General features: G+C 44.0%; 2 protein-coding genes across 3 annotated transcripts in view; one reads left to right on the top strand and one right to left on the bottom strand.

Moving 5' to 3' along the window:
* The window catches only part of Sbp2 (SECIS-binding protein 2), a 100,670-nt gene extending 96,988 nt beyond the window's left edge, over positions 1 to 3,682 (bottom strand). Inside the window, exons 1-2 of one of the 2 annotated variants that reach the window (XM_075692013.1) lie at positions 3,356 to 3,682; positions 3,072 to 3,259 (exon numbers count right to left, since the gene is read on the bottom strand). In XM_075692013.1, the coding sequence (XP_075548128.1) occupies positions 3,072 to 3,259; positions 3,356 to 3,373 (206 nt within the window). In that variant the 5' untranslated portion in view covers positions 3,374 to 3,682. Of the gene's footprint in view, positions 1 to 3,071 lie in introns of both variants that reach the window. The other variant, XM_075692012.1, reaches the window with a different exon arrangement.
* Positions 3,683 to 3,897: 215 nt separating this feature from the next.
* Positions 3,898 to 14,972, top strand: part of D12 (YEATS domain containing 2 homolog D12) — a 34,836-nt gene continuing 23,761 nt past the window's right edge. Inside the window, exons 1-8 of the mRNA XM_075692015.1 lie at positions 3,898 to 4,293; positions 5,262 to 5,359; positions 6,147 to 6,239; positions 7,014 to 7,241; positions 8,970 to 9,088; positions 10,668 to 10,838; positions 11,547 to 11,658; positions 12,457 to 12,501. Coding sequence (XP_075548130.1) covers positions 4,194 to 4,293; positions 5,262 to 5,359; positions 6,147 to 6,239; positions 7,014 to 7,241; positions 8,970 to 9,088; positions 10,668 to 10,838; positions 11,547 to 11,658; positions 12,457 to 12,501 — 966 coding nt within the window. The 5' untranslated portion in view covers positions 3,898 to 4,193. The remainder of the gene's footprint in view (positions 4,294 to 5,261; positions 5,360 to 6,146; positions 6,240 to 7,013; positions 7,242 to 8,969; positions 9,089 to 10,667; positions 10,839 to 11,546; positions 11,659 to 12,456; positions 12,502 to 14,972) is intronic.

The raw sequence follows: 14,972 nt of genomic DNA on the forward strand, positions 1-14,972 counted from the left end.
TCAGTTGCATTGCGTGAACCATGCGCATGTTTTACACTGCATAACAATTGGACATGAGCAATATTTTGGGTACTGCCATGACAACTACCCCCATTTTCAATGACCGCACAAGATTACCCTATAATTTGTGGCTTGCCATTTGCTATTAGACTCTTTAGAGGCAGGACATAGCAAACATCAAACACTTGCAACTATGTTAATTATTTACAGTGCAACCTGCCGCAGTGGCTGTGGTATTCCAAGGGGCACAACCAGATTCCAATGATCGTAGAATGCAAAAGCGTTAGTGTACAGCAGTTTGCCCGCCCATTAAAAAGCCCTGGATGATTAAAATTAAGCCAGAACCTTACACTACATCTCTGGTAGCTACTTTGTTGCTTTTGGAAATTAAACCTCCTCAGCCATTGCTTCAGTATTTTCTTACTAACCTTTGCTTCAAAATATCAACTGCATTTTGTAATGTAATGCTGTATTTTTATATAGCTTCATATCCCTCTAACTTTTTAAAAACTCCTGCACTATTTCCTGATTAGCATGCATTCACTAAACAACAACAACACACAGCTGCTCAGACAAGTTTTCAGGGCACTAAAAGCCTGGGGGAAAACAAGGAAAGCATGCCACACACAGCCTGGGTGCATATGTGCATTACACAAATGATGCACACGGCTACACAATGCAACTCTCAATTTCTGGCTGCAGGCTTAGGTAGTGATGTTTTGCTCGTTCATGTGTCCTCACAGTCAACAAAACTTTGTCTGCTCTTGTGCAGTGATGCCAAAAATTTGGCACGCTTGTCAGTATAGGTTAGTCCTTTTGCCTCCAGCATCTTATGAGAAAGAGAAAAGTATTTCTTCTCAATCACTTCAGAGCCCAAAGAAAGAATGAGCCACACTTTGCACTATAAAAAAAAAGCAAATGAACCCCTGAGAAATTACAATGTTATAGTTCTGTCCTGTAATTCAACTGTCTGCTTGTTGAGACAAACTAGTGTTTTTACATACTCTCAGGAGACTTTCTCTAACTTACTAAAATTATTAGAAAATGAACATGCCCTTTCGCACATAAAGGAACAAGGGAACTTCAACTTGATTTTATCTGATTACATTTGTAACATGCTTCAAGCTTCAGCAGATCAGCTCAAGACTGCTCAAGGCAAGCCTTTCACACATTGTGCAAGCGCCAAGAAGGCTGGCATTTACTCAGCACTCAAGTGAGTGTGCAACATGTTATGCAATGCAACTTTGCTACATGTGACAGAGTCAGGATTCTTTCATTCAAAAGTGCTAAAACATGCTTAACTTACACCTTTAATACTGATCAAGCATTATGCTTAAAAAAATTATTCGCACAAGTACTGAAAACAAGGTTGTCAAAAATACTGCTGGAATTAATTTTCTCAATATAGGGCTGCACTGCTTTTTCATGCAGAACTGAAAAGTTCCTGAGCTGCTTTCCATTCATAGAGACAAAAAGGCTTATTAAATGCATCATGTCATGAGTGGCATTTTATCGTAGACATGTTACATGATCTCAAGCATGTTATTCATTTCTACACTTAAAAATTTGGAATGTTGGTCGACATAGAAAACTTTTGTACTATGGTAACATTAGAATGCTGGCACGGTGAAGTGTATCACTGGTTATTTTGTTCGCTTTGTCAGTGCAGATGAATTGTGTTTTCATTACCTTTGTGTGCCCTCCCAGTGTTGAGGCTCAGCTCAATGCCCCACACAGGCTCATATTCTTGTGAGAAGAGCCAGACATTTTAGTTATTTATCCAGAAGTGACGACTTATGCACAATGTTGGAATAAGACGGTAGCCCACTTTAAGTTTCCATCTTTTAAAAAACAGTGCAAATCATTATATATCTCAGATCAACTCAAACGGTGACACGCACCTTCAAGCGTCTTGTCGGGCTTTTCTCTTTTGAGGACAATTAAGTGTACAACTGTATTGTACTGGGTTTTATGGCGCATAAGCAACTCAGGCTATCATGCGCCAAACACATGGTATAACTTATTTCAAAAATTGGGTATCCTCAGCGAAGGTCCTTGTCCGGACAAGGACTCTGAGGAGCCCAACAAATCAAATGGAGACCTCGGCCTTCTTCTCAGGCGTGAGAAAATGGGTGAGGTGCATCATAAGATGCGTGAAAAAACTGTTTGCACGCACTGTCAACATTATCACGTGTTAACCTGTCCGACACATCTACGTCAACAGTAGGCATGGTGTGGGCTCAGATAGGTTTCGCAACTTTAGCGGCCGACGAGCGAGGATTCGGTTCAAGTTGCGATCGAGGTGCAGCGGGTGCAGCAACAAAGGATTTAGGAAACCGTCGCTTCCTTATCAGCTACAGTTACGACACACGACGAGCACTTGCCTCCGCTGCCGCTGCATACAAGCGGCCGACAACGCGCACATTTCCTGGCTCTGAAAGCGTATACCCGAGTGAGACTTTCCGGTGTTATTTTTGTTTTTAGCGGGATGCGGTTCAAATTGTCAACTGTGATGCCACCGCACAATACCTATCATATATTCTGGTACACTACTATCATCACGCCACGCAATGAATTGAAAGGGGAGAGGGGCGATAGCAAGCGAAGCGCGGGATGTATCAACATGCGCGCCGTGAATTATGCGCCACGGTGGATAGCATCCGCCACATTTTGGGAAGTCGCCATGCGCTTCGGAAACGCCACGTCGCTCACGTGAAAGGAGACGCGAGAGAAGTTATGTCTCACGTTGGCGGTTCAAACAAGCGAGCATTTTCTCTTTTTCTTTTTTTTTTTTTGTACGCAATGAAGGGCAACCGCAAAAGGGAAAAGAAAAAGGCGGGTGAATCCCCATGAGCACAACGAAACGACCCACCAAAGCGCGGGCGCTGCACGCGTGCCGTTGCCCTCTTCACGCTGGCGTTTCAACGTGAAACCACAACTCGCTCGGCAACGAAGAAAAGAAAGCGAGGGTGAGGGGATAGAAAAAATATAGTTCGGAGAAAGGTCGTCCCGACACAGAAGTCGCGCGAGACTCGGCCGCGCAAGGGTCGCGGATGCGAAGAGACGCTTACGTGACGTAGATGGTTTGAACATTGGGAGGCAGTGGCGGTGCGTATGACATGTCGCTATCGGCCACCGTCGCTGCGGCTGGGGCCGTCGCGGCAGCAGCGAAGGGAGTTTGTGGAGTGGCCGCCGCCACGACAGGCACAGCGAAGTTCTTGGGCACGAAAGGTGATGCGTTGGGAGACAGCGTAGATCTCTGCGCAACGGGAACAGAGGGTTGCAACTGCACGCACGGGTCCGCCGCAGCTGCCGCAGGAGGCACGCCGAAAACCACTGCGCCCTGCGCACTCACGATTCCACTGCCGGACATGATGTGATGTTGGCGGGGGGACTTCGCCGATGAAGGGTCGTCGAACGGAAAAGGGGGTGTTGGTGGGAGATTTGCGAGCGAGCACGATGGCGTAACTGCTAAGGATCACAGCGGCTCATGCCAGAGGGCTGCTGGGGAGAGGTTCGGCACTGGGGCGGAAAATTAAAGCAGCTTTTCAAGCTAAGCAAGGCATTATCGGGGGGAAGAAAAAAAACGCGGACAACACAAAACAATCCACAAACACCGTGCGCACAAATAACGGTCGGCGCAGTGGCAAATTTTCTCCCGTAGCGCCCGCCGCGCCACCTACTCCCCGCGAGCTCCTCGCGAGGTACTCGAGCAACTATGGTCAAGCGCGCGCACCTGATCAGCACACAAGCTCAGTAATATTTAAGATTAGTATATTCTGGCTATCTCAAATTGCTTGGCTAAAATTATGCAATATTATCTACTTCAATTGCCTACATTATTTTTACTTGTTTGTTGCATCAGAGAAAGTGATCGCTTATGGCGCTCCATGCGCGTGTGTTTTAAACATGGCGGCGCCCATGATACAATGTCAACTCCTTCAATTAACATAAGAAAGCGCTGCGTTTCTAGTGATATTGGTTGTTATATTGAGTAATAATCGGCTTTCAGGCTACATGGAAAGCGAAAAATAAGCTTTTAATATACACTTAATGAGGTTATGCAGCGTTTGTAGATGTTTTTCGCAGAGAGAACATAATCGAGGTGACCCCCCTCGATCCCTGAACAGGGGCAGTAATCACCTCTGTTTCATGAGTTATTTTTCTCATTCCTCGCCTCCTGTTACCGCAGTATGTCACAGGGGCAAAAGAGGGTCATCGATCAGGACCCAGACTATGAGTCTATTCCTTTTCAAACCCAGCAGAAGAGACTCAAGTTACACGAACAAGACGGTGAGTTGACCACCGACCGAAACGATGAGGCCGTAGCCGCCGTAGCTTAATTATGATACTGAAGGGGCTCTTTGAATTAGTTATCAAAAAGAAAACGCACACACACAAGGTTGCGCTCGAAAGGTTGGCGCGATAGATACCATTTCTTGTTTCAATTCAACGCGAGCATAAGCAGCGTACATACGGTTGGAGCACTACGCCACCACACTGCTTGACTGAAAGGTCGCAACAAATAGTGGTACCATGCAGTGGCAAAGAAGCACTTTATTTTGTGTGAAAATTGTGTCATGTTGGCTGGAACGTCATCGGTTCAAGACGTGCATAATACGCTACCATTGAGGCGTCAACTTCGCAAAGAACGCTTGTTACACCTTCGCATTAAATTAAAGAGCAAGGAAAACTCCAGCCAAATTTTGTTTTAGTACTGTTGCCTCTGTCGCCAGATTTTGCATTGTAATGAAAGACCGTGAGTTCGTGCGTTGGCATACCTGCTAAAGCCCATTCGCGGATACATAAGATGTAGAGCTTCCCTGAAAACCCCGACTGCATAGCTTAAATCTCATGCCTTAAGCTTCGTGCATAGGAGTAGAAGTTTCTAATTGCGTGACATATGTAATTGCATGACGCTGCAAACTGTCTATCATTTAGCAGCGTGGTAAAGGAGGGGAGCACTAGCTGCATATATATATATATTCACTGAGTAAGGTTTCTTCTAAAAGGCAGCTTTCATTTGCTTCGTTTTCTTAATCATGTGCCCATAATATTACCAGAGTCCCTTGATATATTACCAATATAGTAGAACTGCACAAAGAAAGCACAGTGATGGGTTTCTTGTTCAACCTTTCCTTTTACATTATGTGCCGTGCCTTACCGAAAATGCTAATCATTTTTGATAATCTGCAGGCCTTTTGCATTGCATGCTGAGATGCATGCAGCCATGCCAACCATTTGTCTTTTCACTTCCACAGCCAAGGATGCTGCTGTCAAGAAAATTGAGAAGATTGTGCGAAATCAATTCTGCGATGAAATCTCAGCCCGAGAGGCTGAACTGGACCTCATCAACAAGGTTTGAATTTTCTGGTTTACAGCAGCTAGTGTGACAATTCCCGCTGTTGACGTTGTTGTAGTCTTTCCACTCCAGGTTATTCACTCAATTTATTGTTGTTCTATCAACTATCATACCTTTCGCATACCACCTGCAGTTTCTCTTGCTTAGAACAAAGTCAAAACGTTGATGGAATGCATATGCTGTACTTGCGTTCATCTTTATTCATTCATTGTCTTTCAGGGCTGTATTGATTAATTAAGCACTGAATTGGAGCCCAAATTGCAGTTGAAGAGTTATGAGGTGCATTCTGCTATGCAGTAAACCCCTTCAGCACTCTGCATTTCTGCGGAGTGGAGAATTAGTGAATTCTAGACAAGTCGGTGATCCTACCGAGCAAGTTATCCACAGTTTTAGCACTAACAAGCATGGTTTGTTCCTGATGTAATATGAGCACACACATGCTCTACATACGGCCATGGCAGTGGGGCACACAATACCTGAAGGATTTACAAGGAAACACACTGCAGAGCCCGTTGTACTAGAAACAAATCCAGTCATTCTAGTATCCTTGTGTCTGTGTCTGTCTATGAATTCTATGAATTCTAGAGATGCTTGGTATGAAACGTTTGTTTGTTCACGCTCCACTGCCTGCATGCACATACAGGAAGTCTAGGTTATCCTCCCCTACACACTGGTGCCAGCTATAGCACCCAACATTATTTACAAACATAAAAGAACACTTTTAGCAGTTTGTGAGGTAATGCAGCAAGAAAAAAGGTAATATGCACTGCCATTGGTGTTTCAGAGAATCTACCAGGCCCAGATGATGCTGGATCGTCTGCGTGTAGGCATCATCACTAAGTACTACGCCAGCGGTGGGCAAGCTGCTTCCGACAATGTGCGTATCTGTTATTTGTTATCTTCTTTGTGATGTGACTACATCATATGAGCAGCTTGTGGTGCTATGTGTGCCCATAGAAGGCTGCCAGTAACAACAGCAGTTTACGCCCTGGGTGTAGAAAATCTAATTTGCCCGGAGAATGTAGAGATATGAGGGAAGAGCCTGACATCACTACTCTTTCATGTGGCTGTATTCATAATATTTGCAGCCACATTTGTAGTATTTGTAACAGTGGGGTACTCTCTTCACCACTGCACCAGCTTGTGTGTCGGCTATGTGACATCATCATCATTTTCATGACATGTAGAGGAACCCTTGCAAACTAGCCCTAGGCCAAGATGCTGTGCTAAATTTGCTTTGAGTTTTGAATTTCTCTCATTAAAAAATTTCTCAGTTCATTATTTGTTGTGCCTTCGAGGAATTAAGGCCTCATACCAGTCATACCAGTGATTACAGAGTCGGCAGTTGCCTAATAAAGCAAAAATAATACAAAACAATCATTTGTGTCAATACTCCTTAAATAATAGTACTTGTCTCTAGAGAAATGATTAATTGAATCTCATGTCACATCATTGGGAGGTCAATTCATAATATACAAAGAAGCATATTACAAACTGTCACTTTGTTTAGTGAACAAAGCTTCCTGCAGAAGCTGCAACTTCTCTTTTATCCTTTAGCCATGCCATTTTTTGGTCGGTGTTCTGTTTCCTTGTGATTCACCTTGACTGTGCCTTTTCATGCTTCTTGCCTGTTAATGCACATCTTCCTTAGGGTGGAACGTCAATCCATGGTGGCTGGGAGGACAGCCAGCAGGCCCTGGCCAGTGTGCATCCAACTGTTCGCCAGTTCCTGGGGAAGGCACCACCCGCACACATGCGATGCACTAGCCAGTCAGACGAGAGCCATCACCACAACTATGCAGAATTGAGGGCATCACTCACTCTCATCACTGGGGACAGCATTGATGGAACAGGAGCTGCTTCCAGGCTTGATGCAGAGGCAAGTCTTGCACAGCAAGAAAGTGGGTTTATATATAATCTGTATATCACTTCGTGTTTTCAAAAAGTGAGTGTGTTGCATGATGTACAGATGTCCTCACTTCTGTCTAGAGCTGCTTAACAAAGTGAAGAAGGAGTAACAACACAGCAGTTTCTAGGTCCAGGGTACCAGGCTGAATACTGTGTGACCCAGGTGTCCCTGTGGCTTCCATTATCCACAAGCATTTTCTCTCAAACTGGCCAGCCATACACAGATACTGATTTATTTGCATTGCTGCACCAATTTGGCACTCTGCACAGAAGGGTGGACAACTTTGCATGTACATATGTGCCCAAGAAAGGGGAGGGAGGACCTCCACCGCCATAACAGTAGAGCACTGCATGCTTCCAGAGGCTATGGGTTTGCCTTCAACCAGTGACACATTGTCTCTTCTTTGGCTCTCATTTCATTTATCTTTTTCACAGATCTGAAGGGGGACATATATTATACCCTCACCTACAATTAACTAGATGCCTTATTCGTGCAAAAGTGATGCATTGCCATTTTTAAATTCACTCTTTGTTGGCTTCCTGCAGTAGTTACTTCAATTCCCTTAGTTACCCTGATCCCTCTCACACATCACTCTTGGTGATGCTTTTCAGTTTTGCACAGCATAATTATTGGGACAGTGTCTCATTCATGTTGCAAAAAGTGCTCTTTTTGAAATTTTTCTATTCAGCACTACTGGCTGGAAATGCTTCTGTGGACTGTGTTGTTATCCATGGTGAAGAGCTCCCATGTCTCGCTTTGTTAACGCACGTTTGGTGACCTAACGTGGCATTCATTTAAAGAGTCCGTGGAACCACCCAAGTTGCAGTGCACACTTTTGCTTGGGTTGATCAGCTCCCTTGGATAATCATCTCCTCTGTGCTAGTCTTGTCTTGCTAGTGCAGTCATACACAGTTGTGAGCAATACGAGAAGGAAAGAGGATTCAATTTTTAAGCTATGATTGCATGCAGTGTGTGAATTCCAACCTAACGTCTTAGTAGTAGTATGTGACAAGTAGCTCGCCCATCAAACATTTAGCATCTGAGCACATTCATGCAGGACATATGTGTTTAACTGTTATGGCCTCTTGAAGACAATCTTAGTGTTCCTTTTCATATTGCTTGAGAGCATGCCATTGATTGTGGGCATGCCTATGCCCAAACTTCACACCTGTTCAGGACATTCTACAATATCACATGCATCTGTGAGGCTTTTTTGGCAGCTCTTTAAAATGCCCAACCTTCCCAATAAAATCTAGACTTATCAGGAAGTATATTACACATCCTCTTGAAGTTCGCGGAGGACACGAATTCACTATCGCTATAATTCGATAACCAACTTCAAACACATCACACGAGGGCATACAAGTGAAGCAATGCCACCATCATTCACTATGGCTGACCAGGCCTCTGTGCATACGACAAACTCGTTCACGCTCCTTGGATGTTTTAATGTGTCGCATTGTAGGTGGTAATGGCGTGCTTTACACACCATGCTTGTTTGCAAAACTTATGAATGAACCTTTTAGAGCTAGCCCTTTGATTAAGAAGCAGTGCAGTAAATGTGAAAAAAAAGAGGCTGCAGTGCTCTAGGAGATAAAACATAATTGTGTGTCACCTAATTTTGTGACCAGCCCAGAGACTTGCTGGTAGGCCCATCCTGCAGCACCTGGCGGTAACAAATGCACATTTTCTCCCCAGCACTCTGCAAAACTTTCTGAGAAAGAAGCAGGAACCGGGAAAAATGTGTCCACTGCAAGAATCAGCAGAGGACCTCGATGCAAGAACAGAGTCCGGGTTATCGTCGGCAACGTCTCCAAGTGAGTACCACAACTACAGCTGATACAGCCCAATCCCCTTTCCTGTTTCCTAACTTAACCACTACAACCCAGAGCCATACTTTTTTGAGCTAGTAAAGATTGGTTTATTCATGTAGACTATTTACTACAGGCTACTTTGTAGTGCTGTTTCACCTTGTGGTAAACAAGAGCATTTAGGTACAGGTACAGCAGGCTTAGCTTTCTCTGGCTAGTAGAACTGAAGGTCCATTTGATTCACCTACACGTCATGAATTATTCAGGAGGTGCTTCATTCTACTAATCTTTTCACCAGTTTAACATGGTGTCATATGCTCGTTGCCATTCACTTTATACTGTGCAGGACCACTCCACAGCACTCCCTGCACTTGCTGTAGAGTTGGTGCAGGGCTCTGTCAGGTTGGTTCTGCACGAGCAAAGACCAACTCTCAACTGATGTGAACTAGTCCTGGAGGAGTAGGTTCAATTTAAGGGATCTCGAGTTTTATTTTGATCCCTAACTTCTTTCAGTGTTTGAATGCAGTCAGGTCTCATTTTAATGAAGTTGCATCAAATGCAAAAATATCTTCGTTGTATGTGATAGTCACTATAAGCATACATGCTGATATGTATGCAGGGGAAAACATTTCTTTTTTTTTTTTTGGATTGGGTATATGTGAAGGTAATGAAAGTGTGATGCCTCCAATGGACAAGCGAAGAGTCCCCAGTTGATTTTGATGGCATGTTGGTGGCTTGCCATGCCACGACGTGGTACAAGAACAATGCTTAATTACAAACCCACTTTCCACCATTGTTAATATGCAACTCTGCAGTCTGTGTGACCAGCTAAGTCAAGCCATTGGCTGAAACGCACACATGCATCCTAAATGTGCCATTTAAAGTTGCTCCTGATGATGCGTTTGCTACCAAAATATGCGCACGTTGAGCTGAGAGCGAACAAATATTCGCTTTGCTGTAATCAGTATTGTCTCAGATCTAGCATTTTCAGTTTTATTATATAGCAGTAGGATACTCTTTGAAGCAAGGCATGGCCAGCCAAATTTATATGCACTTCATTATATCCAATAATTTGTTGTATCTAGGTTTGTTATATCGAGTTTCAACTGGGATAAATCTATGAGTGACCTGCCGCTTCATGGAAATTCAAGATGATGAGCAAAACGAAAACAAGGTAAAAGCGGGAACGAACGTTTCGACAAGGTGTCTTCGTGGTGTTTCGTTATAGCAACGACGCAAGAGATAGTTCGGTTCTCTCTCTCTCTTTCTGTTAAAAACTTCAAAGCTCTAAATACGAAATTCAGAATAGTTTGTTGGTCTTTTAGGCCCGTAAGATTGCCCTATGTAACCTGTGTAACCAGTAGCTAGATCGTTGCAATGCTGAGCGTGATCCCAGTCGTGGCAGCCATATTCCAATGAGGGTGGAATGCAAAAGTGCTAGCGCACTGTGCATTGGGTGCGCGTTAAAAAACCCCAGATAGTCAAAATTAATCCGGAGTCCCCCCCCCCCCTCAACTATGGCGTGCCTCGTAAGCAGATTGTGGTTTTGATTTAATTTTTTTAAGGTTGTCCCATGCACTTGTAGGTACATTCCACTCGACCGGCGAGATGATGGCAGCGGTGATCAGGCGACACACAAGTGGCTAGCCTACGTGCGGACAGCACCGGAAGAGCCCCATACCATCGGCGAGCTCGTGCGGCATGTGCGTTTCTTTCTTCACCCCAGCTATCGGCCGCATGACCTGGTTGAGATCACGTGAGTTTGGGCACATTTGATCTCCTCTCTCTCTGGGGGCCTTCTTGGTAATGGTGGTGCACAGTATAAACTCGGGAGTAAATTCTCCCCTAGGGTATTGGGAACAACTTTTGTTTGCTCCATGCTGGAAAAATTTGTTTTACAGATTTGGAAGCCAGCGTTCTGTCGTGTTGTATGTGGGTTATCCTGGCTCACCCTTAACAAGTGCAGGAACAGGAGGAGAGAGTACTGCACCAAAACAGAGCGTCTAAAAATGTTGAAAGGTCGCACAACATTGACTGAAGGAAAGTAGCCGCAGCACACAATATAGTGGCGCCCTTTTTGCAGTACCTTGTTTTTTTTTTTTTTTTTTTTTGCTGGCTCGTTGCCGGTTGTAATAAAACAAGGTGCAGAGCAATGTAGCACTGCTTGTTTCATCACTGCAGCAGATCTCTTATTCTACTTTTAGACTCTAGTGTTTCGCTTTTAAAGAGAAGTTTGACCAGCAGTTAAAGCAGTTGATATCATAGCTGTAATACATAGCACTAAAATGGGTTTGACACCACCTTTTGGGACTGAGCATTCATATTTTTTCTGCACTTTGGTGCAGAGCGTGTTTCTTGGTTTGAGGAATTAGACACCTCTTAACAAAGCACCAGGCTTAGTACCACTTTTACATTGGCCATTGGAATTTTATGTTAATAATGGTGGCATCTGGGGGCATTCCAGGGAGCCACCTTTCCAAGTCCAGCGTAAGGGCTGGGGCGAGTTTCCACTGCGAGTGCAGCTGCATTTTCATGATCGCTGGACAAAGCACGTGGACATCATACACCACCTCAAGGTTGACTATAAGCTCTATATTTTCTCTTTCTCTCTGACAGTTCATATTAAAGAGACACTAAAAAGTAAAGGTAAATCAGTTTAGACTGCTGAAGTATTTCACCAAGGCTCTCTTTTTATTCATTTCGGTGTAAGAATATGATTACTCGAAGATAAAATAAAGGCCAAACTTCGATTTCTTTAAAATGACACTAAAGCCCCAGCATCAGTACGTAAGTATGATGTCATGGATTTCAAAGTATTTTCGCATATTTGGGCCATTGTAAAGCAGTAAATGTTCCTGAAGCTTGCTAAGTTCAGTTCTGGATCCATTAAATACAATGCAGTCCATTCTCACCAACAAAAAAATTAACTAAACCTGAGCAGGTGCAGTCAAGATTCATGACATCACTGCGAGCTGGTGCAGGAACTTCAAGGCAGTGTTAACATACATTGTTCATTCTTGTGTTTCTGTTCTGGCTTATCAAGCCCATTCTTGTGGTAAGAGTAATCTACTAATACAAGTACTCTTATCTTTTTTCTTATTGTCATTTCAAAGATAAAGGAGTCCTGAAGCAAGATTTTGAACCAGGGTTTTCCTAATTATTTACTACTATTTTTCACCGGGAAAAGTAAATTGCAGTAGTAGTGGTAGATCTGAATTTCTGGCTGGCAGCTATAAGGGGCATTGCAGGGAACAGGAATGTGCCATGGCATCTTAGGTGTAAAGTGAACAGTAAGGAAGTGGCAAAAACAAAGAATTTTGCTCTTGTACCTGTGACATGCATACATTGCCCTTGTTTCCTTTGTTCTTTCATAGCTGGACAAGACTTACACAGGGCTGCAGACGCTTGGAGCAGAAACGGTGAGTGTGCAGAAGTACGCTAACACACATAAGATGCACTCATGCTAGTGTACATACACGTGAAAATCGAAAGGACAGACTATAAAATTACGGATGATTACCTATGTTGAGCAAAGTGGCCATTGAGTAAACAATCTTGTGGTTCTTCACACTGTTAGTACAGTAGAATATCATTACTTTGTACTCCACGGGGGACCAGTAGTTTGTTTGAATAAACCGTATTTCGAACTAAAGAGAGCCTTTTTAAGCATAGTGCCTGATCAATCAATCAATGGTGTTGTAGAGCATGTGAAACTGAAACCGTCAGTGGGCTCGCATTGAAAAAGTCTTATTTTTTCTCCATCAGCGTGCAACATGTGCCAGAAGCCTAGGTTCTGTATAAAGTCCAAGTGCAATAAGACTGCGCCTCATGAACCATTTGCTATGCATGCAAGGTTGAGCCAATAAGGTTGGTGGCTTGGTGCTCTTGTCCTCTCACATGCCCATGTTGATACGACATGATCGAGCGCATGCTGCTAGGCGGGTACGAGCTGCTCTGCTTGCTGCAGTTCAGTCTTGGCTCCCTGCTCGTCCTCCTTCATCGTTTTTACAGCACACGACATTACAGTAGCTAGCGACGCATCGAACCTTCATCTTTGGCTCTGGTATGTCTGAAAAGCGGTGCATGGAAGTGAGAAATTTTGTTAAGGATAACCGTTGCATAGTTTTTGGAGTTTGCATTTGCAGGAGTATTTCTCTATTCACAAACACATGATTATAATTTAGAAGAGTTAACTGCTAGGCTAGTTGGTGAGCTTGCATACTGAAAAGATTTTGTGCCAAAAAACAACACACACAAGAAAGACGACGACACCACGGGCGCTTGGTGTGTCATCATCTTTCTTGTGTGTGTTGTTTTTTGGTGCAAAATCTTTTCACAAACATAGGACTTTGCCGGGACTAACAGGGCACTTTAAATTATTGGCATTTCACTGTTTATAGTACATGTGCTTGTTGATGACTCCTTGATGCTGTCACTATGGGTACTATTTAAATAATGCAGTGGATGTTCAGTGGGACTGCACACATTAAAAACTAGGGAACACTTCATGAGCAACTGTTTCATGAGTCTTAAGTCCAGTGCAAGCCACAGCTGTCAAGAGCAGCTTTGGAAAATGATACCTCCAGCTTTGACCTCGCATGGCTACATGGAATAATGACTTATGAGTCGAGACATTTAGGAGCAATCATGCTGCTGGTTGGCATAGTCCTATCAGTCTTTCTTGCCCAGGGCATTCGCAGTTTGATGAAAGGCCCCTCACCAGGTCTGGCCATTTTGAGCTGACAGGCGCCATGCATGCAATGCGCGCTAACGATCGTGTCTGCTAAGTATTATATCGCTATGCGCCGTGAAAAGAGCTGAAATTTCAAACCGAACTCCATTTGCCCTCTCCTTGTGGGTGCCGCGCTCCCAGCCTGAGAGTCAACATACACCACACAAGTGCGCCTACGTACATCACATTGCTGTGACGTCGCTCATAGTGACACGCGACTGAGAATTATTCAAGGCAACATCTGTTATTTGTGTAATCTGTTGCTTCAGTAGATGAATTAAAGCTTAGAGAAATAATAAAACACACAAAATGAATGTCTGCACGTTCTTGTTTTATCTTGCTCCGCAGCAAGAGAGATGTACTTCCATTCTGTCTGCTTGTTCCCACGTCATGCAGTTGTGCACGCAGACAATGAAAAGCAGCTCAAAAGCCGTTCATAAAGCAGCCAATCACGCTTTATGAACTGCTTGTGTCTGCCTCAGTATTCGCGTAGTGCTGACTTGTACCGCTATCAGGTGTTCTCACGCACACAGCACACAAAATTGTGTGCTGCACAAAACAAAACAAATGTAAGAGCTTGCGCGTCGCCGTGAGCAGACGTGCACTGCACAGCAAAAAATCTGGGAGAAAAAAATGAAGGTGGAGCCCATAACGTATGCATCACACGATCCTCGAGCTCCGGTATGGGAAAACGCAGGGAAGGAATTTCGCTTGCGGAGGCCGGACGGGGCAAGTGGAGAGAACGTATCTCTCGACAGTGGCCCTCACTTCCTGATCTCATCGGTTCGTGGCACTGAAATATTTCTATCTCGGCTATTAATGAACCAATTTGAAAAATTCTCATGGCAGAACACTCCCTAGAGGGCACGTAACAATTTCCAGCATATAATCAAAATTTGCTATGTCGTCTGGTCAAGGGCCCTTGAAAGGGACTTTGTAATAATTTTGATGATTTTGTACAGACGTGCTGAGTCGTTAGGGTAGGTCCTTCTGTTCATTAATTGATGCATCTTAGTCCACATAAAGCATGTCATTAATAGTAAAGTTTTAAATGTACACCGCTACCGATCGCAGCACACCATTCGAATGAGTTTTCAGCCGCTACTGACCAGGTGACGCGAGGGGACCATATGACACCAGTAGGGTGAGCTATCCGAT

This window comes from Dermacentor variabilis, chromosome 5 (assembly GCF_050947875.1).
Source record: "Dermacentor variabilis isolate Ectoservices chromosome 5, ASM5094787v1, whole genome shotgun sequence".
In the NCBI taxonomy this organism is placed as follows: Eukaryota; Metazoa; Arthropoda; class Arachnida; order Ixodida; family Ixodidae; genus Dermacentor; species Dermacentor variabilis.